The sequence below is a fragment of the Takifugu rubripes genome, chromosome 22, assembly GCF_901000725.2.
Source record: "Takifugu rubripes chromosome 22, fTakRub1.2, whole genome shotgun sequence".
Classification (NCBI taxonomy): domain Eukaryota; kingdom Metazoa; phylum Chordata; class Actinopteri; order Tetraodontiformes; family Tetraodontidae; genus Takifugu; species Takifugu rubripes.
The window spans coordinates 8,927,153-8,950,303 of NC_042306.1; the positions used below are offsets into that span (position 1 = coordinate 8,927,153).

The 23,151-nt window shown below is 43.1% G+C and overlaps 1 protein-coding gene across 8 annotated transcripts in view; it reads left to right on the forward strand.

The window, feature by feature from the left end:
• Nucleotides 1-22,851, forward strand: part of ctnnd2b (catenin (cadherin-associated protein), delta 2b) — a 79,219-nt gene extending 56,368 nt beyond the window's left edge. For 4 of the 8 annotated variants that reach the window (XM_029831310.1, XM_029831313.1, XM_029831311.1 and 1 more), the window contains 13 exons: nt 1,035-1,167; nt 2,281-2,494; nt 7,523-7,709; nt 10,122-10,239; nt 12,068-12,250; nt 14,427-14,600; nt 14,857-15,007; nt 16,324-16,567; nt 17,777-17,870; nt 17,952-18,078; nt 19,205-19,327; nt 19,814-19,890; nt 20,509-22,851. In XM_029831310.1, coding sequence (XP_029687170.1) covers nt 1,035-1,167; nt 2,281-2,494; nt 7,523-7,709; nt 10,122-10,239; nt 12,068-12,250; nt 14,427-14,600; nt 14,857-15,007; nt 16,324-16,567; nt 17,777-17,870; nt 17,952-18,078; nt 19,205-19,327; nt 19,814-19,890; nt 20,509-20,772 — 2,089 coding nt within the window. In that variant the 3' untranslated portion in view covers nt 20,773-22,851. The remainder of the gene's footprint in view (nt 1-1,034; nt 1,168-2,280; nt 2,495-7,522; nt 7,710-10,121; nt 10,240-12,067; nt 12,251-14,426; nt 14,601-14,856; nt 15,008-16,323; nt 16,568-17,776; nt 17,871-17,951; nt 18,079-19,204; nt 19,328-19,813; nt 19,891-20,508) is intronic. The other 4 variants (XM_029831312.1, XM_029831314.1, XM_029831316.1 and 1 more) reach the window with 1 other exon arrangement.
• Nucleotides 22,852-23,151: the final 300 nt, after the last annotated feature.

Sequence of the window (23,151 nt, forward strand, 5' to 3'; positions counted from 1 at the left end):
TGTAAAACATTATTTGTTGTGTTTCCTTATCAAAGCTGGAGAAAGCAGTAGTAAAGTCTCATATGGAGGCTGTTAAAACATGTAACATCTCAGTTACAACATGTATCATCTTTTACAACTTGTAGCAGGTTGGGAGCCAGTACGTGCTACATTTATCAACTCATTAACACACAAAATAACCCAAACAGGCCGATACCATCTTTGATCATGTTTGTGTTTGTCCACAAGTATTATCCAATGATGCATTGTGACTGTGTGATGTGTGTGTGTGTGTGTGTAACACTGTGGGGAATGAAAAAAACTGTGAGACATGTAGGCAACAAAAGGGAATTGTTTAAGTGATGCTTTAATAGTAAAATAAAATCAAATTAAAATAATAAATTCTCTCTTGCTTCTCTAAAAAATCACTCCATTTTCCAACACTGGCTTCATCCCATTTGCTGGTTATGAAACTTAGAAACAAAAGCTTTCTAATCCTGGCTCTCCTGCACTGCTTTTGATGACTGAGTGTGTGTTTGTGTGTGTGTGTGTGTGTGTGTGTGCGTGTGTGTGTGTACGTGTGTGTATGTGTGCGTGTGTATGTGAGGGAGAGAGGGGGGGAGAAGAGAGAGGGAAGGATTAACTGAAAATGATCTCCAAGGGGCCATGGAGCTGCTGCAGCATCAAGAATAAAACAGATCAAAGCAGACTAATGCAGATGTATATGAGCATGTTTGTCAAGGATCACAATGTGTCCATTAAAGATCTGAATTGAACATGTAAGCGGTAGCAGCAGCGAGGACGTGTTAGGAGAGAGAAGGAACATCACATGACCATCTTTCCATCCGAGCAGCAGACTGACATAAACAAAAAAACAAGGAAAATGTCAATGTTGACTTATGGAAGCTTTTTCTGTTGCCCTTGATATTTTAAAGTTTTCTTTTCGGTTCATGTCCCTCTCCCTTCACTGAAGTATTGTAATCAGCGTTACACTTGAGCCCACTTGGACACATGTAAGTGCCATAAGGAGTTCTGTTTGTGTATCTGTTCTGTAGGGAGTTCGGCTGGAGGGATCCCGAGTTGCCGGAGGTGATCCAGATGTTGCAGCATCAGTTTCCCTCAGTCCAGTCCAATGCGGCTGCCTACCTCCAGCACCTTTGCTTTGGAGACAACAAGATCAAAACTGAGGTACTGATATTTGAGACGTGCGTTTTGTTGGTGGGAGAGTCTTGATACTGTGGCAACAGAGGAACATGATGGAGGTGAAGTTCCTGAAGCACCACACTGGTTCCAAGAGGTTTGATGATCTGCACAGGCACAGAGGATGTCTTTTCTCCTGCTATGATAGCAGCCAAATGTGTCCTGACCACAGGAATCTTGAAGGGTTACTAGGCCAGATGTGCCATTTACACCCTCCAGAAGGACTCAACCAAGCATCACCCAGATGTACTAAGATTCATTCTCTTAGCCTGTGTTGACATGGGCCTACAGCAGCTTTCCCTGGAAGTTCAGGGTTGTCATCTCAAGAATAAACTGGATTCTTGCTCATAGCCAGCATTTGTACCCAAATGCTGCTCTTCCTGAACGATCAGTGGGTCAGGATCATCAGGATCTGCAGAGCTCTCCTCCTTAGTTTACTGACATGGAATTACCCATAACTGGAGTGTTCAAGGTCGGGCAGCCATTTTGATTTGATGTGAATTATCCAGACTACAGTTTAAACGGACTCTGGGGGTGCACGAAGCTGATGGACTTATTTCAATATAAACCTCAGGCAGTTATTTAGACATTTAATGTAATTTTGTGTAGCAAACTTTATTCATTTCTTTTGCCAGACCTTTCTGCAGCCTATTTCTTTCCTTCAGCACTTCAGGCCTTGTCGAAAATGCTTTCATCCATCTTTTCAATGTCACTCTAATATTGCACAGTCGGATTTATTAATCTGCAGATGATGGATTTGAGGGCAAACAAAGTTTCTGAAATAGCACTCAGCCAACAGGCATTAAAAAGAGAGTGGAGGGTACATGCTGGAGCTTGATGACTGCAGCTGATGCTGTCCTCAATAATGTTGTATAGCATTTAGAGTTGGACCTCAAACAACTAGTGTGTGCAAGCTAAATTCTTTTGTGATCTGTGTCAGCTGGGTTATGTCTGACAGCTGAATATTTTAAAGAATAATGAGTTATATATGGCCCATCTTGTTTCCCAGAACAGTGTTTATGGTGTTTCCCTGTAGTAGGAAGGACATTTTCGTGTGTTCCTGAGGTTTTGCTTATTCCCTCCATGACATTCTGTTTTCAGATCCGCCGACAAGGTGGCATCCAGTTGCTGGTGGACTTGTTGGACCACCGGTTGACTGACGTGCACCGTAGCTCATGCGGAGCGCTGAGGAACCTGGTGTACGGCAAAGCTAACGATGACAACAAGATAGCCTTGAAAAACTGCGGAGGTATACCGGCGCTGGTGCGTCTGCTGCGAAAGACAACCGACGTGGAGATCCGTGAGCTGCTCACAGGTAAATATACAAGATCAGGAGATTATTTACCTTGTTTGTTTGTTGTATTTGTGGCTCTCTGACGGGAATGACATCAAGAATTTATTCAAAATAGAATTAATATTTCAGAGAACTGCTGTACACTTCTGTACTTTTTTATAATAACAGTACCCACAAGGAAGTGGCTGCGCACAAGTGTGAGTGTGCTTGCATGTCTGTGATTCCCAGAATTCCAAGTGTTCACTTTACTGATGGGATTTAAATCTGTCTCTCTCTCAGTAAACACAAATGTAAAATTAAAAAGTATTCATTATTGATTAATCTGCAGTTAAAGTCACCACAAAAGGGCCGTGGATTAGCAGCCATGCCATCACCACTTCTCTAATTGGCATTCACAAAGGGCAGCTTTGGGAAAAGGAATTCAACCTATGTAGGGGGATGGGGAGACAAGACCGGAGAAAAAAGAATACTGCTGTATTTTCAAACTAATCTCAGTCCAGAGTCCTCTGGGGTTCAGTTTAATCCAACAGCTAAATGGGGGAAAATGGATTTCTCCCACCTGCACCCTCTCTGATGAAAATATCTCCTGCAGGTGTGCAGAAGCACAGTGACATGACATATGTCAGGTCACACAGAGTAACTGATGAGCAGAACCAACAAACAGTCAGATGTCTACAGGTTGGGAATTAGAATACAGTCGACTCAAGTCCAGGCTTAATTTGTATGATGCCATTAAGATAATTTACTACTTCTAGACAGAATGAGGCATCCTCATCTGGAATCACTAATATCGGACTGCTTATCCAGAGTCTCCACAATCCTGCTCTCTCACAAATATGCGACCCTATGCCAACACCTGTGAGGAATATATATATATATCAACATTATATCAACATTAGTAATATATCAACATTAGTAATATATCAACATTAGTTATATAAGGTTACATAGCTTGCTTTATGAGATCAAAGCAGGGATCGAAGGTCAAAGTCCCTCTGGATTCTAGAACATCACCAAAATTTAATCAGCTCTTCCTTGGGTGAATTTGCAACATTTCATCAAAATCTGAGTTATGTTGCTAAGTCGGACCACCAGCTCTTACACCGCCTCCTTGGTGGGAGGAAGACATTAAAACATACATGTATGAACCTATGTTGACTGAGCCATGGCTGCGTTTTAATGTTGGAGCAACGACTGGGCTCCCATTCTGGGGGTTTCTGGTTTGGTTCCTCGTTGCTTTTCAAACATTGGAAAGTGACCTGGTAGCAGGAGAGGTGCTGAAACATTTTGAGAGCACTCCCACAGTGCCCTTGAGCTAGATATTGGTTTATTCACAGCTTTTCTCACTCTCACCTTCAATTTTGGCATGTGCAGGACGGTGGGTAAAAAGAGGACTCAAATCCTTCTTGTTGTTAATAAAGGATGTTTCTTCTTCCTCATCTTCCTTTTCAGTAGTTTGATGCATTGAAACTATAGAAACTGGTTCAAACTGATTTACACCTTGGGGAGCAAAGTCACAGATGGTAGAAAGGAACATTTGTGGAACACTCATTTAAATCCAGTGAGGAGCCACATACGTTATGACAGCAATTAATCATAAAAATTTCAAATTTGCAAATATGTGGTAATAAGATCCATCTATGCCAACTCAGGCTCCAGTTTACCCTACAGGTCCATGTGCATGTGTCGTGGCTGTAGGAAGGGTTTAGGCTCAGCACAGATAGAAATAAAAGGTTTCTGTATGTGGAGAGAGTCTTAAAGAAGATTACCATATAAATTAGAGCAGCAATTCATTGCACAGAGTGCAGAAATCCCCCCTGTCACAAATTAATCAGCTGAACGACTGACTGGACATTCGCCTCTCTTCCTTGGAGACCCAGAGGAAATAACTCTGGCTTCCTCCCTACTTCTTTCACCTGCTTTTTTTGCTCACGATCACCCAGTCGTTCTCCGTAGTGCCTTCCATCTCAGCTTCTCTTCCTCCATGGTGAGAAGTTTGAATCAGGATCACAGTGGGAAGTCAAGCTGTCGTCCTCGCGATCTGTAGACTTAAAACACACAACCGCCCCTACACTCTCTGTCTCTCTTTGTCTCCCTCTCACTCACTTTTGTTAGCAGAAAGTTCTGTATAGAGTCGGTTCTTCTGTCTTGACGAGATTAGAAGTTTGGAATCACTGTAGAAAGTCCAATTAAATTCAATTTGAGTGTTTGATGGGAATGGAGATAATGGAGAGGGAGTGAAAAGCAGGTATTTACTTTGATAATCAGCAGTAAAACCACGACTCTGTGGACTTGACTCACAAGTGAGCCGCACAGGTCTAAATGTTCGTTAATCATCCGATAATCAACTGCCACTTATTCCTAATCTGGTTCAGAGGAGCTGGAGTCGATTTCAACCAGGTCAGAGAAAGCAATAGAATGATGCTTTATTACGCACAATTTGTGTAGTATTATATGCCAGGAATGTGTAAGTAGGAAGATTAAAACAGAAGCAAACGTTGTGCAGCAGAAGTATCAGTGTCATTCTGCACAGTGTTGTTGGATCTTCTCCGATCCCCTACTGCGGTGAAGCCAGTCATGATGCTCATCCAGTTTATGCGTGAAGATGGAGACTGACAGGCTGCGGCTGAAAGACTAAAGAATACAGACTGATGGAGAGAAGAGTTGTGACTTGAGGTTCAGATCTGCCATCAGTGATGGATCTTACGTCAGGTGTTCAGGGCTGTGACCACAGATTCAGATGCTCAGACAGTGATTACCATGGTAAACGCTTCACTGTGTCCTGTTTGGACACAGTGAAGCATTTAGTGACTTCAATGCTACACAAATCCACACAAAACAACCAGGTGTTGGTGAAGGCTGATGTTTAGTGTGAAGATGATTCCACGTTGTGTGTGTGTGTGTGTGTGTGTGTGTGTGTGTGTGTGTGTGAGAGCGAAAGAGAGACAAACAGATAGACAGAAAAAGAGAGATGAATGAATAAATGAATTAAACTACTGTTTGCTGTATTATTTAATACAACAGCGATGATTTATGATGCACGGTCTACATTTGGCTGGGGTCAGCTCCCATCCTTTCAGCACAAGAAGGCATTTTTGTCATATATGTTTGACATTTGTTAAGTCCAGGATTGTTACAGCATGTTAATTTGTTAATGTGAGATTTTTATCAATATGAATATGCAGGTGTTAACCTCACATCTCAGGTTTCCTTTCACATAGAACCACTATGTTGGTGGTGATAAATTAGCATGTTTATCAGTTAGCGTGTTGTGCTGGTTATGTGCTGAATGACAGGTTCTTCATCTTGAGCTCATTCTGCATTCTTATTTTCTCCCTGTAGAAGACTGTAAACATTTTATTGCTGACTCTTTTCATTCATCAGAAATAGTGCAAAAACCCACCACAAAACATGTTGAACTTTGAATTAGGATGTGCATCTGTAATTGTAGATCATCCACAAAGCCACACGCTCTCAGAGCTGCAGTCGGTGTGTCACAATGTTTGATGGGTTGTATGGTAACCATAGCAACTAGGATTAGGTCCAGATTTAGGCCTTTGATTTGGGCAAATGTGGACTGAAAACGTTCCATCTTTTATAAAATGCCAGAAATGAACAAACAAGAAGTGATGTGAGAAGTGTGATGGTGAGGGAATATGACAGACGACTGACAATCTAAACCAGCAGCTGGAAATGGCTTTAGACACAAAGAGATAGCCAACTTATTCATTCCCCCTCCCTCCATCTGACTCCATGCTCTCATGATGTAAGGCTGAGGCAATTAACTGTTTTTGTGTGTGTGTGTGTGTGGGTGTGGGTGTGTGGTGTGTGTGTGTTTCTGATCAAAGATAAAGTGTCTCAGCTCAGGAAGATGATGTCATCCTCTGTGCAGGAAGAGATACTGGTAAACAGCGTCCTTCGTTCACAATAAAGGAATAAATGCTTGCAGCTGCAGCCTGACATCATCTGTCGTGGATTACATGTCACCGTCTCCAACAGTCACAGTGTTAAACTGCAAATATGCTGCTGCTAATCTTCTACCTCAGAGTTTGTGTTGATTTGATCTGTGGTTATTACATCAAGGGAATAGTAATAGTAACTTCCTGTTGTGGAAATTGTAATAATGTGCCAAAGGATAGGCGTCACTTCTAATCTGTTTATTTGTCCACACACTGTACCTTTCGTGGAGGCAGACAGACATTTACCCTCTCATCACAGAAGCTCACAGCAGTGTGTAGTGTGTGTACTAATGTAAACCACACGGAAACACCCCCTGCCCTCTACAGTAGCAGACATGGTGACACACACGGCTCCGCACGTTTAGCTGAAGTGACAGTCCCAGATAATTGCAGCTCAGAAGCCATTAGGAGTCATTTAGACAGTGCATCTGACCACAAACACTCAGCTCACTGACACAGAAGTAATCTATATAAACTATAAAGTCAGATAAAGAAGCTGCAATTACCCTGAGCGGGTGGGTGGAGAGTAAATGCCGCAGCGTTAAAGAGGAAACACCTGATGCAAATCCTGATGCGTCTGCCATCAGGATGTGTTTCCTGCACCACATCTATAATTAAAGCCATAAAGGAGAATAGAGACGTGCAGATACGATTCTAACAGAGAAACATTGTTACACAGATACAAACATATAGCAGGACAATGATGCTTTGCCAGGTGAAGGTCACTGTGAATTATTAAATGTGGGGATGAGAAGAGAATCTCTCTTCACAAACGGATCAGCTGTCAGCCAGCCTTTAATATGTAAGAGTACAAAGCCAAAGCTAAAAGATTCATGTTTGGAAAGTTCTGCGCAACTGAGGATTCCTTCTCAGCTGGTTCTGTGTGGAATCTGTCCTGGGTTGAATGGAAAGAGCTAATTTTGGTGTGAGCTTGTGTGTCAGTGGTGTAGCTCTGTAATGGCCTGCAGACATTCTGGGGGCTAATTCTACATCTCTGCATCAGAGACGTCTCTGATGGACCTCTTTTTGAACCTCATTTGGCAAACCCCTCCTCTCTCTTGACCTAGAATTTGCACGCTGTCTTCTTCAGGTGTTCTGTGGAATCTGTCCTCGTGCGATGCGCTGAAGATGCCCATCATTCAGGATGCTCTGGCTGTGCTCACCAATGCTGTGATCATCCCCCATTCGGGGTGGGACACCTCCCCGCATGCTCAAGAAGACCGGAAGTTGCACCTACACTCCTCCCAGGTCCTCCGCAATGCCACGGGCTGTTTACGGTCAGTAAATTTCTCATTTAAAGGAAATTGTAATGAAGGAAAATGCTAAGATAGTACGCAGACACAAACGATCTCACGGCTGACATATGGAACACGACGAATGCTGGGAGCAGTGGACACGGACATGGGCAGACCAGAGAAGTATAATAAGTCAGGAGGGATCAACCATTTGTGGGAAAATGGTTCCTCTTGGGGTTTGGGTGGTATTTGTTTCACAACTGTTACCAAATTTATTTGCACTGAAGCAAAGCAGAAGCAATAAGGTGCGTCTGACCTGCTGATGGAGCTGCTGCTGCTCAGGAGGAGTGGTCGCTCCAGTGACGTGGAGGTTTGTCTGACCTGAGGTCTACGTGTCCTTCAGCAAGATACCGAACAGAAATATTGTCTCTCTTGATGAGCACGTTGGACCAGGTGTCTTAGCCATCAGTGTGTGAGCACAGGCTTGTGATGTAAAGACCATCCCTTGTTTTCACAGTGAAGTCAAGGGTACATCAGTATATTTCATTAATGTGACATTGGCAAAGGGTGTAACATTTGTCTTGAATATATCAAGCAGAGACACATCCAACACCATTTTTTAATGAGGAAAGACTATCAGTCAGGACAGCAACTCAGATGCTGTATTTTGGGGTTTTGCCTGCCATGCATGCATTGTTGCATCTGCTTCACGTTCTCTACGGGTGAAGCAGTGACAGACCAGTACGGACCAGCTGAAACTGCACTTGCATGTGTTTGAAAGGGTTTTCTGGTGAAGATGATCAGGAAAGTAGAGTTCAGGCTGAGTGTGAATAGAATGGCATTGCAGCCATGGACTTCTTATGCTAACTTGTGTCTGTTGTCTGTCTGCTGACATATGTGAGACATTTATTTTGCTCACCTGCTCTCGGTGAAAAGCTAAATGGCGCTTCTATTTTTGCACATGTATGCGTTATGTATGATGAGCTCGCTAAACTTCAGGGGCTCATTCATCTTTCTCATGCTTCATTAGGGAATGCTGATTAAAGATTGAATATTTCATGACAAGTTTGCAGTATTGCTGGCCACCTGCTCTCTCTCTCCCCTCTCTCCTCTTTCATCATTCTCCTCTCCTTTATCACCTCCAGTGCCACCTCCTCCTTCTGGCTCACTCTTTCACATCATCTCTCACTTTCAGTCATGCACATATTCAGCTGGTTCCCTCCATGTGTCTGCGTGTATGCTATCGTATTAAGTATTAATAAACTTTACCGATTGGCATTGAGCGCACAGATGTATAGCTGTGGTTGCTATCTAGTGCAGACCAGGTTACTGTAGAACACAGCAAATGTTCATCATCAACCCGCAAACTTACAAACTTGGCTGTAATGTTTGAAAAGGTAACATTCTCTGCCGGAGCATGGAGCTGACAGAGGGAGGCAGATTGTGGCTTCAGCAAGACTCTTCAGCTGACCCGATGGGCACCATGGGAGGTGCAGCAGGCAGATATGCCAAGCAGCGATAACACCAACTGTACATCTTCATGTTATGAAGAGTATTTAATTTAATTTAATTTTGTACAATATGTTTAGAGTAGGTTGGCATAGTGGCTAGCAGTGTCGCATCACAGCAAGAAGATTCCTGGCTTTGCTGTGTGGTTTGCATGTTCTCCACGTGTCTGTGTCGGTTATCTTGGAGTGCCCCAGCATTCATTTGGAGTGATTTGGATAATTCAAATTGTCCTTAAATGAGCAGTATATAAGTTTGGCCGAGTGTGGATCTTCAAACAACTGATAAGCAGAGTTGATGTTCACAAGGCTGAGGTAAAATCAACCCCCAAAGCAACACAGATAATAGTGACAGTCAGGACATGCCAAAAAAGATTTACACCTCACTGGAAATCCAACAGAGGTCAGTTAAACCCATCATTAAAAAATGGAAAGAGGATGGCACTTACAGCCACTCTGAAGGAGTTTACAGTTTCAGTGGCTCAGAGGGGACAGTCTGCATGGAACTTCACCAGTAGAAGCTGTTTGGAAGAGTGAAGGGAGGAATTCAACGGCATGAGGGAAACCACAAAGTCAACTGGAAGATGGTTATTTGGTCTGATGAGACAAGGAATTATCTTTTTGACCTTCAGACTAGACTATATATATGCCGAACACTAAACATTGCACATCGCCACAAACACATCTCCTGCCGAAGCACAGTGAAGGCAGCATCGTGATCTTGAGAAGCTTCTCAGCAGAAGCTCCTGGATGGATTGTGAAGGTAGAGAGGAATGTGAATACCTTTTAATGGCAGATTCCCATGATGAAGATTGTTCCACATCTCTTGCTTAATAGGCTGATATTTAAAGGGTGTCACGGTCCAAGTTCTACAGAGACTATCTCTGTCACACAGCAACGTGTGCATCATTAGTCTTCTATGCTGATTGCACGCGTTTATGTTTTACAGAAATGTAAGTTCTGCTGGAGAGGAGGCTCGAAGGAGGATGAGGGAATGCGAAGGTCTGACAGATGCACTCCTCTACGTCATCCAGACTGCATTGGGGAGCAGTGAGATTGACAGCAAGGTAATGCACGTGCACACACGCACACACACACATGCACACGCTCACACACACTTTCTTGTATTTCTATCTTTGTGAAGACATTCTTAGGCTTATACATTATATATTACACTATGTATAATGTATGTATGTAATATGTATGTATACCGTAATTTCCGGACTATAGAGCGCACCTGATTATAAGCCGCGTAATCTGATTTTAGAAAGAAAATCAATTTTGTATTTATACAAGCCGCACCGGATTTTAAGCCGCGGGTATCCCACATAGTAATATGAAAAATTAGATCAAAAACATTCAGTACTGGTATATGTTTTTATTACCGGAAGAGACGAGTCACTGACGAGTGACAAACAGACAGGTAAGAAACAACAGCCACTCTTTTCACTCATATGTTTATACAGAGACCTTAAATCCAAATTTTATCACGTCAGGATTTTTTAACTTTTCTTTTAATTTAATCCGCTTAGCAACATAAACAAATAAATTCTACCGGTAAATGCTTTTTTTCCCTAATGGTGTCTGTAATGCAGCTACCTTGAAATATACGTTTGTTACACACAAGTTACGTTGTTTATGCTTTTTTTACTCAAACAATGAACAACCTAAAACCCCCGATGGCCCACCTCTAAAATCTTCTATTTTCATCGCGGTGGCGATTGCTTTTGCCTTCTGTCTGATTTATACAGCAGCCCCCTTCCAGAACGTTTTCAAGATCGGGCCACCTGCGATGTTTACGTCTAAAAGCTTTTGTCGTCTTTTTGCTTTGGATCAGTTCTTTATGCTGGCGTCTCCACCTTCTCGCCATTGATTACCGTATTGTATGCCAAGATTACGCGCGGCAGCTCGATTTCCTTCTTCAACCGCCAGAGTGATCGCTTTTAACTTAAAAGTCGCATCATGTGCTTTTCTTCTAGTATTTTCCATGTTGATGAGGGTTAGTAAAAATGACTGATTCACAATAGTTGTGATAGTGCGCAATGAAAAAAAACATAAATAAGCCGCACCGTAGAATAAGCCGCAGTGTTTAAAGTGTAGGAAACAAGTAGTGGCTTATAGTCCGGAAATTACGGTACACACAATACATTCCCCAGCCCCTTACCCAAATCCTATCAACTGCCCCCAGACCTTGACCTAAACCCAATTGTAACCCAGACCTTAAATCCACGACTTAACCCCTTAACCCTCAAACAGTCCATTGAAGGTGTAAAGACCAGTCATAAATGTCTTCGCTTTGCTCGTAGAACACATATTTTAGTATTCAGTATGTAGCAAGTACAAGAACATACAATCTTATAACCTCATGTGGTTTTCTGTAGGTGGATTTGGTGAATAATCCTTTTTTGAATATGCTCATATGTGTTTGTACATGACTGGTTGTTTGCTTGCTTGGTAAACATGTTTCATATTTAGTGCTAATATATGTGCCATTTACATTCTAATCTGTTTATCTGTGTGTTTGCAGAGTTTGCTGCATATGGATAATAATTTCTATAAGGTGCTGCTGCTTGTGTGTGGATGCATAATTATTATACACTGTAAAAACACCTATTTTTGGACCTTCAATATTCTTAATCCCTGCATACTCTTTTCTTTCAGCACTGTCAGATATAAATATATCAAGAAACACATATCACTTAAAATAATTGCAAAACCTAAATGACGTGTCCATGTTCACAACATGTTGAAATAAATTATCTGATTAAATCCATAAATCAGTTTTAAAATCAGTTAGCGGTATATCATATTTCAGGGTGAAAACAGCTGGTAAACATGTATTTCTGCATTATGGCTTTCACTCAATCTCTCTGTGTTCCCCCTCTTTTCCGCCAGACGGTGGAAAACTGTGTGTGTATCCTGAGGAACCTGTCGTACCGTCTGGCTGCAGAGACCTCCCAAAGCCAGCAGGGTGGCTCCGAGGAGCTGGATGGTCTGTTATGTGACACTGGTGGAAAAGATGCAGAAAGTTCTGGATGCTGGGGAAAGAAGAAGAAGAAAAAGAAGGGACATGACCAGGTGAGAGTGATGTCACTTCCTCACGCACATGAGCCTTTATAGAGGTGGGTTTTATAGAAAGGGATAACACAAGAATTAGGCCAAAATCAAACCTGGAGCATGCATGCTGCCCTCTTGTGGTGGGCTGTACAAAACAATGATATCACCCCTCTCCTGAGAAAAAGTAAAAGTACCTTGAACTTTCAACTGTGGTGCGTTAATGAACCTGGGACGCCCCATACTTGCTCCATCTACAGTGACGTCATCTCAAGTTTTTAATTTGCTGCTTTTCCTCCCCAGTTTTGCATGCATATTGGATTTTTCACTTCCTCTCTGGTAGCAGTTGACACCCTTCACCCTCACACTCACCCTCACCCCCACCGCCATGCCCGCATACCCAGTTGCGCTTTTCTCTCTCTATTCTCCTTCTTAATTACTCCACAGATCGACTTCTGCTCTTTTCAACAAGCTTCATGGTAATCGCCTGCAGCTGCAGCGAGAGGAGAGAGGCTGGGGAGGGGGGGGGGGGGGGGGGGGTGGGTTGGTGTGTGTATATGTGTATGTTGCGGGGGGGGGGGGGGGGGGGGGGGGTACTGTACTAAATGGACATTATGGCCATTTTTAATGCCACATTTAACCTAAAGATGCTCCCTTCCCCCCACGGTGTGGTTCTGGTTGGTTTAATAATGGGTTAAGTCAAATCTTTGGCTCCTCATTGACAGTGAAATGAAATCTCTTTTTTAGGAAATAAAAGGGGGAGTAAAGCATGATGTGTTAATGAGCAGTTTGCACCCTCTGATCCTGCAGAAGGGCTGGGAGCTGATTTCCACTCAAGGCACCGTGATGCTGATTGACTGTCAGTGTGACAAGAGGCTCCAGTCACTTCCAGGGCAGCCAAATGGTTTCTGCCAATTCAACAACAAGAGGGCTGATTTTCAGAAGCAAAGGGGACAAGGATGTTTGCCCATTGGCAACAGATGGGCTGAACTGGAATGCCAGACAGACATGCTAAATGGGCTGGGTATTTTGTATCAGAGCAGAGGCGATCACTGCACAGGAAGTCCAACATGGTTCAGTCTGTGGGACAGCTCTGATCTCCCAGTCCTGCTGTGAGCCCATTTTCCCCCGCTTTGAATACTTAGAGGCTACAATTTCTGCTCATCCTTCTTTGCAAATTACAATTCATGAGCTGTTGATCTCTGTCATGAATAATGTAATCTTCACTGCTGAAAACATATAAAAAAATTGGATGGGTCTGTACCAGAACTGTCCTGTACAAAACAACCAATGTGTCATCTAAACAGAAACCATCAGTTAATATCATGATTAAAATTAGAAAACAGCAGTGACTGGCAGTACTAACTGGAGGGTTAGGGTTAAGGGGTCTGATGGGGACATTATGTTTTCCACTGGACCCAAATAGATTACCGGTAAACTTTATTTCATCACTAATGTGAACTTTAGACCAGTTCTTCTCTGTCCACCCGACATGCATCGCAGTAAAGGTTAGCCTGGCCTTTTAAGTCAATGTTTAACGATTCAGCAGTGTCTGACATCATTTCAAACATCAAGACAGTGCATGAGACACATCCTGACCCTGACCAGTGCTGATGTGGCGAGTATTTCCAGCTGAAGTGTTGAACTGATGCCCAGTAAGGTTCTCCACATTATCATGTCCTCTTGCATTTTTCTTGAGCCTCCTTCTTGTGGGAATCGTAATGTTGTAAAGGGTCAAACTCCACCACATCAAAATAATCTTTGACTGGTTTCTAGTGTCTCCTGCATTAAATCAGATTACGGTAGTACAATTTGCATGTGCACCGGGGTTTAAACTGAAAACCCTCCGCTCCTCAGCCCATCATTATCAATATCTTCCAGTTATCAGATATTATTATGGTCATGTAAAGAGGATCAATGAGTTCATTTAAAGTAGTTTGAGTGTTTGCTGAAAATACAATTGATTCATTCATATTTTTCTGGATGGGTTTAAGACTTCAAAAAGAAATTGGTATTTCACAAAAATAAGCACTGATTTAACATTGATTAGTCTCAGATATTTTAAAGATGAATGCTCTTCTTAAAAGTTCAGAATGAAAAAACAGCAGCTGCAGCTCTTTTGAGACCCCCTCAGAGAACCTTCTTGTGCTGAACCATCAAGGAACCAAAATTCTTCTACATTTTATCTCTTGCTCCATAGTGGGACGGTGTTGGCCCCTTTCCTGACTTGGCGGAGCCCCCTAAAGGCATCCAAATGTTGTGGCACCCCACCATTGTGAAGCCATACCTCACACTGCTGTCTGAGTGCTCCAACCCAGACACCCTGGAGGGAGCAGCGGGGGCTCTGCAGAACCTAGCTGCTGGCAGCTGGAAGGTAGGGACTCAATGAGCTTTCTCTGACTAGAATCCTAAAAAACATCCACACAGACCTTTTTAAATTCCAAACAAGTTTCCCCCAGAGTCATAAATGCCATAATAACGATTTTAGAAGGGAGTTGGAGTTAGCACTTAGCTAACCAATCTTCACACGAACCCATCACACATCAGTAGGAATCCAGGATCATCAGTAATTCAAAATGCACCAGAAATGAGGAAAAAATAATTCACATTCGACCTTCTGCTCTGTCCAGTGGTCCGTCTATATCCGCGCTGCAGTTCGTAAAGAGAAGGGTCTTCCTATCCTGGTGGAGTTGCTGAGGATAGACAATGACCGGGTGGTTTGTGCCGTGGCCACAGCTCTGAGGAACATGGCTCTGGACATTAGGAACAAGGAGCTCATTGGTGAGTCAGTTTCTTTGACTGTTCTTTACGGAGATGATGTTGCAGGGGGTCGTGTGATTGTCTTTGCATGTGCAGAGAGCTTCCATGCTTGAGCAGATAAAAGTCATCCTCTGATTGGTCCTTGCTTGACTTCCCCTTGGAGGCCAATTGATTTCTGTAACCAATTTCTGCTGGTCTCCATAGCAACATGCCTCCTTCCTTTTCCTGACATTTGGAGCTCTCAGTTAGACTGTGTGCGTGCACGTGCTGAGCATGTGGCCAACCCGTGTGTGCAGTGTGTTGCTGTAATGTCACTCCTCCATCTTGCTGCTGTGTGCAGACCTGTTTACCGGTACTTTGATGCTACATATTGCTCCGCTGTCACTTAGCCGACTTGCTAACATGATTAAATTGCGCAAGAGACACACCAAATCCTGTAGGTGCATCCCCAGAGCTATCAGTATGAACATCAATACTGTCTGCGCACACGTCTGTCGGGAGCCCCGTGTTGTTTTACTGCTGCACTCGTACGAATTTGAGATTCCTTCTCAGTGTACCTTTGTCATATTTGCATTGCTGCATGTTGCGAAAATTGTAAATTCAGACAAGGTTGATATTTTTAAACCTGGTTTGTATGGGCTTAATTATCTGCAATAAATGTTTCTGTCTGACTGTTCTGTTGGCGTTGCACCATCAGGGAATAAATGCTGCGTCTCGTTCCAGTGCAAACGTCTCATTAGCCTATAGCGGACAAGGGTGGACATTTCACTAAAACCATTTGAAAACCTGTGAGAATTTTCAGGATTCTTTGACTATTCACAGCTGCCTGTGACGTGCAAAAGCAGGTATAACTAAAGAGCAGGTTTTAGCCAATTAAAACACTTTTTGATGGTCTATACTGGGCGGTTTGGCAAGATTTAGAGTGAGACCATCTCATTTATGACAGGAAGAAGATGCTGCTGATACTACCATTGAAATAAATGGCATAAAAAGCGATCTATGATAATCCTAATCAACCCCAAAGTTAAAAATGTATCCGCTCATGTTTTACCCACACCTGGAGCAGCCTTCTTTACATACATACACTCAAATCATGCTCTCATCCACCTTTATGATTAAGGATTGTGAAGTGAGCTTAAAAATAAAGGTGCAATAGAAACAAGAAAACATAGTATTCCATTTAAGAATGTATGGAAAACATCTTCAAACGTCTTCATTACCGCCATGTTGCATCGTCTCCAGCAGGGGGCCTCGGCTCCTCTACCTTTCAACCTTCTATCCCCTTACTTCTATCCAGTCTGAATTCTGCCATTGTCACTCTTAACCCGCCCGGCCAGGTAAATATGCCATGAGGGACTTGGTGCACCGTCTGCCTGGAGGCAGCAACAACAACAACGGCAGCAGTGGGGGAGGAGGCAACGCTACCAGCCTGCTGGGAAAGACCATGTCAGATGACACCATCACAGCTATCTGCTGCGCTCTGCATGAGGTCATCACTAAGAACATGGAGAACACTAAGGCCTTGCGGGACGCTGGGGGCATTGAGAAGCTCATTGGCATTGCCCGGAGCAAAGGAGACAAGTAAGCCAAATGGAAAAATTATTGTTGAGTGGAAGAAAGACATCGGATGAAACGATGAGAAAAGATCAGGAGATGGGTTTGGGCTCAATCACAGCCCCACAGCGCAAATGTAAAATTAGAATTCCTAATTTGATTCGTCTCCATTTCTCAGGTCAGATTTGAATCATCTTTGACCTTTACTGGATGATTGTTTGCTCACTGCAGTCTCCATTCCAGGATTCCTCCCAGAAATGAATGTTCGATTAAAAAAAAGACCAAATCAAACAGTTGATGTGACATCCGCTGCGGCAGATATTGCACAGCCAGCTGCCGCACAGCCATCTCTTCCACATCTGGTCTCTGTGACGTTAAAGGAGCCATGTAGAATGGCTGCAACGCTGACTGGTGTTGTGCTACTTTGATAGAAATAGAGCAACAGGCAGCATTTCTGACAGGAACCTGAGTCCTCCAACCACATACCCAAATATAATCCAAAAAGCTCTGCTCCACCTGCCGACCATCCGAACATGCTGCAGTAAAAGGTGTTATTTTTTTTAAAGGAAAGACATGAAAACATATATTGGTTTAAAGAAAAGTAAAGCTGTAAAACACTTCAATTAATTTTAATAACATTACCTCAGAATTGCAGTACAGAGATTGAACATATGTAATTCTCTGGAATAAATCATTTTTTTTAGAATTTTACATGGCAGCACAGCCGCATCTCATAATAATTAAGAAGGTAACAGTGGCCACTTACATCAGCAGCCATTAGTCGGGTGTGAAAGTCTGTTCTCAGATCTGATATGCTGACAACTCCTACCGCCGTCAAAAATTAGACAAATTTCAGTCTTTTATTACTTCCATTCCTGATACCCTTTGCAAATTCAATCTTTTTTTGTATGTCAGAATAGTGAGTTTCAAATGCTGCCGCATGTCTCCTGCCTGGAGAATCTTTCCTCTCATCAAAGATTAAAACTTCCTGTTTGACTTGAAGAAATCAAGTTCAATATCGCTGATGTGAAGATGTCAGTCAAGTCTACACACACACACGAACACATGGCATCAGTCAGCTGTCTGAAACTGTCCGACACAGTTTGTGGATCGGCAAGTCACACCAGGCTGAAACTGCTAAAGAGCCCATCACTTTGTTAACCACAGAAACTGCTTTGGTTCATCTACCTACAAAAGACAGTCGAGCTTTATACGTCCTGCACTTTGTCTGTGCTGAATTCCCAGACATAGTCCTAAAGTGGTGAAGGCGGCGTCCCAGGTCCTGAGCAGCATGTGGCAGTACAGAGACCTCCGCAGCCTCTACAAAAAGGTAAAGTCACTGTCACTTTAGTAGTCACCAGGAGCTCCATCCTACTTCAGCCTCTTCTCATGTGTGGCATTTTCTCTGTAGGATGGATACTCCCAGTATCATTTTGTGGGCTCTTCTTCTACGATAGAGAGGGACAGGCAGCGTCCTTACTCTTCCTCTCGTACTCCATCCATCTCTCCGGTACGAACCTCACCAAACAATCGATCAGGTGAGTGTGGGTTAGGGTTAGGGTTTGGGTTTGTGCTCTGGTAAAAATTTAAACATGACGTACATTTACACATTTCTGCATGTGTGAGGGCACCTGCAGCTGCATCAGGAGATCCAACAATGCACATCATTAAATTACACTACATCATTTTTGTGTGATACAAGTGTTGCACGATTCCACAAAAGTATTTTAATGGTAATTTTATTTTTTATTACTGTTATACATTATTGAGTTTCATTATATTGTCTTTAATATACTATTACCGTTCAGACATTTTCCAGGATACCAATTTTCTTGGTACATTTATCATTGTTTGCAAGGAAATAAAAGTTATTTCTTTAAACAAATGATATTAATATTCTGTATCATTCATCAACTGTGAAACACCAATAAAGTTTCACTCTGACTTTTACTATTTCAATGCTGAAGGTAGGCCACCAGAATTAAAATGACTAAATATGAGGCATGAAACTATCGCCGTCAACATTACATACATAGAATTACTATAAAGGGCTGCTACAGCAATAGTAGATGTTGGTGTTCAGGCATTGTTTATGACATTGTTCATGAAAATTCTGGTAAGCATTTGAAATTAAGCAAAGCTTTAATAAAGTCCTTTTGTATTTCTTTATGTAATTTGGCCTAAACAGCAGCAGTTGCCACAAGAGGTCAGGAGCGGACAAATAATAAGTTACTACTAAAAAACTAATAATAATAATAATAATAATAATAATAATTATTATTATTATAATTATTATTATTATTATTATTATTATTATTATTATTATTATTATCAGTAGCAGAATATCTCAAAACTGTTTGACATTTCTGACCTTCTCTCATTATCCCTCCATTAATTATCTCCAGGATGAGGGGAGGTGACTTCAGGTCTGCCTGTCAGATGCAGACCTGTCACCATAGGTAAACCTCACGTTGTGTTAACAAAACAGGGGGAAATGAGACTAAAAGCAGCAGTTACTGAGGATATCCCTGTAATTTGGGTTATTGTCAAGATACCTGTAAATGTTCAGAGAATAAACCAAATGTATATTTTGGATGTGTTAATGAGCCCCTTTGTGTGTGTGTGTGTGTGTGTGTGCATGTGTGTGCACATGTGTGTGTGTAGCAAGTGCTCCTGCTTCACCAAGAGACATGATGGCATTGAAGGAGAGGAAAGCTGAATATGAGACCACTGGCAATGCTAATTACCACAAGGGTGAACATACATCCCGGAAGGACGCCATGGCGGGTGGGTAATCCATAAAAGTGCTCCAATATATTGTTACTGAATGAGCTCACATTCAGGAGTAGAACCACCTTTGTTTTCAAGCGCATTACTGTGTTGTGAGCTTTACTATTTTTTAGCTGGGCAGAACATTTCACCATGCCAAGTGTTTAGATCTCACTCCATCACCATGATACATTAGGAGATTTCCTGTTGCAAAAGAAACTGATTTATGAAATTAGCATTTGTGATACATCGAGATCTGTGCTTCCCATCTGCAAATGTGGAGGATAGCATATTACTCCTCCAGTCCTTGCTGAAAATAAATGTGATGGTTTTGGGCCTCAGGTCTTGGGTCGTCCATCTACACTGTGGTAGCGCATAGGTTGGAACCACGTAATAAAATCTCGTATAAGTCCATACAGGGTTCCAGTCTGTTCTTTACTCGTCAGTACTTGAACGATGGTTCCACGCGTATGACTGACTGGCATAAACTTCCTGTGTCTGCAGGTCAGATTACCGGTGGGTCTTCAACGCTGCACAGAGGAACATACGTCTCACCTACCGATGACCTGAAATATAACCAGGTACATGGGTTACTTTAGTCCAGAGAGGTGACAGTCATGGTACACACATCACTGTGGTCTGCACATAGCAGCTATTTACTGAGGCCTCTGCTGAGTCTGACAGTAGAGGCTGAAGTAGAGGTGACTCTCATTTTCTGCTGATGTACGACTGGACTGGATCCCATCCCGGCTGCCTGTGGGTGCCATTCACACTCGCATTCACACCTGAGGTCAGCCCAAATGCATGTCTATGGAACGCAGAAGGAAGCTTGAGTACCCAGAGAGGCCCAAGTGGACATGGGGTGAACGTACAACTCCACACAGAAGTGCCCTTGGCCCCCAGGGGATTTGAACCTTTGACCACTGCACCACAGTTGCCAAAGTGATGCATTGACCTAGTCTTTTTACGCTTTCTTTTTTTTTTGGGGGGGGGGGGGGAGAGATCTGATTGGTAATGAGTGCAATTTTAGAATGTATTAATGGGCAGTGGAGTTAAATTAAAGGCAACAGAGCAGGTAAGCTCCAGCTGCTGATGCTGAGGCTGTTATATAGAATCATAGTCCATTTCTAAAGGCCAGGAAATGAAGCTATAAAAAATGTAATCATACGTGTGTCACATTGATGATTTCCTCTTCTCAGGTGTCTTCTCAAGGGCTGCCTTCAGAGCCCTACCCTCCATTCCAAAACCCTCCCCCACCTGACAACAGCAACTACGAGGACCAGGCCTTCTACGAGAACCAGATGCATGGCGCAGGGCGCCGCCCACAAGGAGAGCTCAACATGCATTTGCAGGGGCTCAAGTCCACAGGCAACTATGTAGACTTCTACTCAGCCTCACGGCCCTACAGCGAGCTCAACTATGAGACCAGCCACTATCCAGCCTCGCCAGACTCCTGGGTCTAAGTGGGGATGACTGTGGAGGATTTGGGCAGAAGGGAAAACAGCAAATGATGGATAGCAGAGACAGAGAAGCCAGCAGAGAGACAGTTCCCCTCCCTCCTCATTCCCCTCGTGGTTTCTGAGTAGCATCAATGGTAGCAGAGCAGCAGGGAAACGCGTGGGAGGAGAGGAGAAAACCCGAGATGCTAGACCCGTTTGAGACGCAGCAGAAATGGATCGGACTGAGTAGCAGCCATGCATGTGCATGCACACCACCAACAGGCACACTTTCTTTAGTTTGTTAGCGACCGTTGCAAAAAAGGTTCACCATTAGGAGCAGCGGTGGTCGTCTGAACAGAGAACTATGGAGGGAGGGACAGAGGAAGAGGAGGCGTTATATGAAGGACACAGAAAGCAAGAACTGGACTAGTGGACTTGGGAAGGGATCGTTTGACCTGAAACCTGTAAATATGTAGTAAAACAGTATGGTTCGTAGTAATGTGAAGCACAAGAAGCAGAGCTGTAGGACAAGTAGGACGTCTGTCACACCAACATGTGTTTGTCTCTGTGGCTTCAGTGATGATGTTTCCTCCTCTGTGCAAAGGCAACGGCTCCTGGATGCGATTCATTTGTAACTCTTTTCTTTTGTGTTTCTACTTTTTTAAAGTCCCAATTCTGCTTGTACAGTGTCCGATGGACATCCGCAGAGATGCACTGTCGTCGGAAACGGTGCGCCTCACTCCTTCATCGAACCACATGGGAAACACTCCAAACACACACACACACACACACACGCACTTCTTGATGCGCGCGCAACATTTGCAGCCACACTTTAGGAGACTCATACAGCCGTTAAACACTGGACCTGAATATTTTGTATCGAAGCACCGATTCTGTTAGATCGTGGTGTTCTTGTCGTACATGTACTGCCCTGCAGACAGATAACAGCACAGCTGCCAAACTATCGAGAGAGAAGCTCAAGCAGGTTTCTGTTCCCTCGTGATATCACCAAACGTTTGGATTCCTCGGCAGCTCAAAACCCCCCTCCCTGTTCCCATGAGCCACCTGGTTCGGGTGAACTGTGTAAATAACCGTGCCAAACGATGGTCCTGTCCGGGCGAACCGAAGAGACGGACCGGGGTTAGGAAACCGGTTTGTAAATGCTTTGGATTTTCCATACCTGCCCCTGGGGCTGGGGCAGAAACACTGAGGGAACGGGCACAGCGAGGCTTGCTCCAAAGTTGTACAAAGCTCGGTGATTTCAGTGTTGTAAAATACTCAATGTTTGAAGTACAAAAGCCTCTAAGAGATGGTTGGCAATTCTGACGTCATGGTAGACAAAACTGTCAAATAGAATATGGATATATATTATATAAATATAAATATATACTTTTTATGTGCAGATGTGGATGTCACTTATAGCAGCAACATTAAGGAAAAAGACTTGTAAATGTAGGCACACGTAGGGATTTTGTTCACCTTTTACTTTTTGGTCAACACTCAATTGTCAACTTTGTGTAGTAATGTTGTTGCCGTGTGGAGTAGACTAGACCGGGGCCCAGGGACACACACTGTCACTACGGAAGTTCTAAAAGGTGCTACATCAGTGAGGAATATTTTCCAACATGTCTGTGTTGTTGTTATTCTTTTTTTTTAAAGTGTGTTTTAAAGCAGCAACCTGCTGATGTCCTGTTGAAATTAGGCACGAGAAATCGCAAGAACAACTCGAGTCTCCGACTGCTGAAGTGGCACCCACGAACGCCCGACTTTTCCCTGAAATCTGAACGGCAAGCTTCTATTTTTTCCCCTTCTTTTTATAAGACACATGTCCAGAGGTCAAAAGGTCATCCTTTGCTTTAAAAACAACTGTCCACCCGAAACGAGGGATGAGGAGCAGACCGCGTTGCTTTGTTCGATAGACTGACATGATGTACGTCCTTGTGACCCTTTAGGCAGACTGTAAGAGCTGTAGGGGATAGAATATTGGTATTTTCTTTTTTGTTGCTAGACCAAACATGTTTTACAAAGAAAATTGTGAGTCTTTCTATTGCCTCAAACAGATTGCAACTGTTCCAAAAATATAAATGGACCATTGAAAAAGCTCTGGTGTTGCCTTTTTGTTCTAATGGTGTGTGTGCAGTGTTAATACTCCTTGGAACTGATCCTTAAAACATCTTTTATATGTACAGTATCTACAGTAATTTCGCCAACAAAACGTTAATGTTTGAACAACCTGGAGTGCGTGTGTGTGTTGCTTAGGCTACAACAAAACATGTAACATTCAGTTCATCAACAGAGCAACTAATATGAGCTGAGGTCTGCACTGTAGCAACATGGAACCGTAGCAACATGCAACAATAAAACCTTCAGGCCGCAACATTCAACAGGTGTCGGCCACTGCAG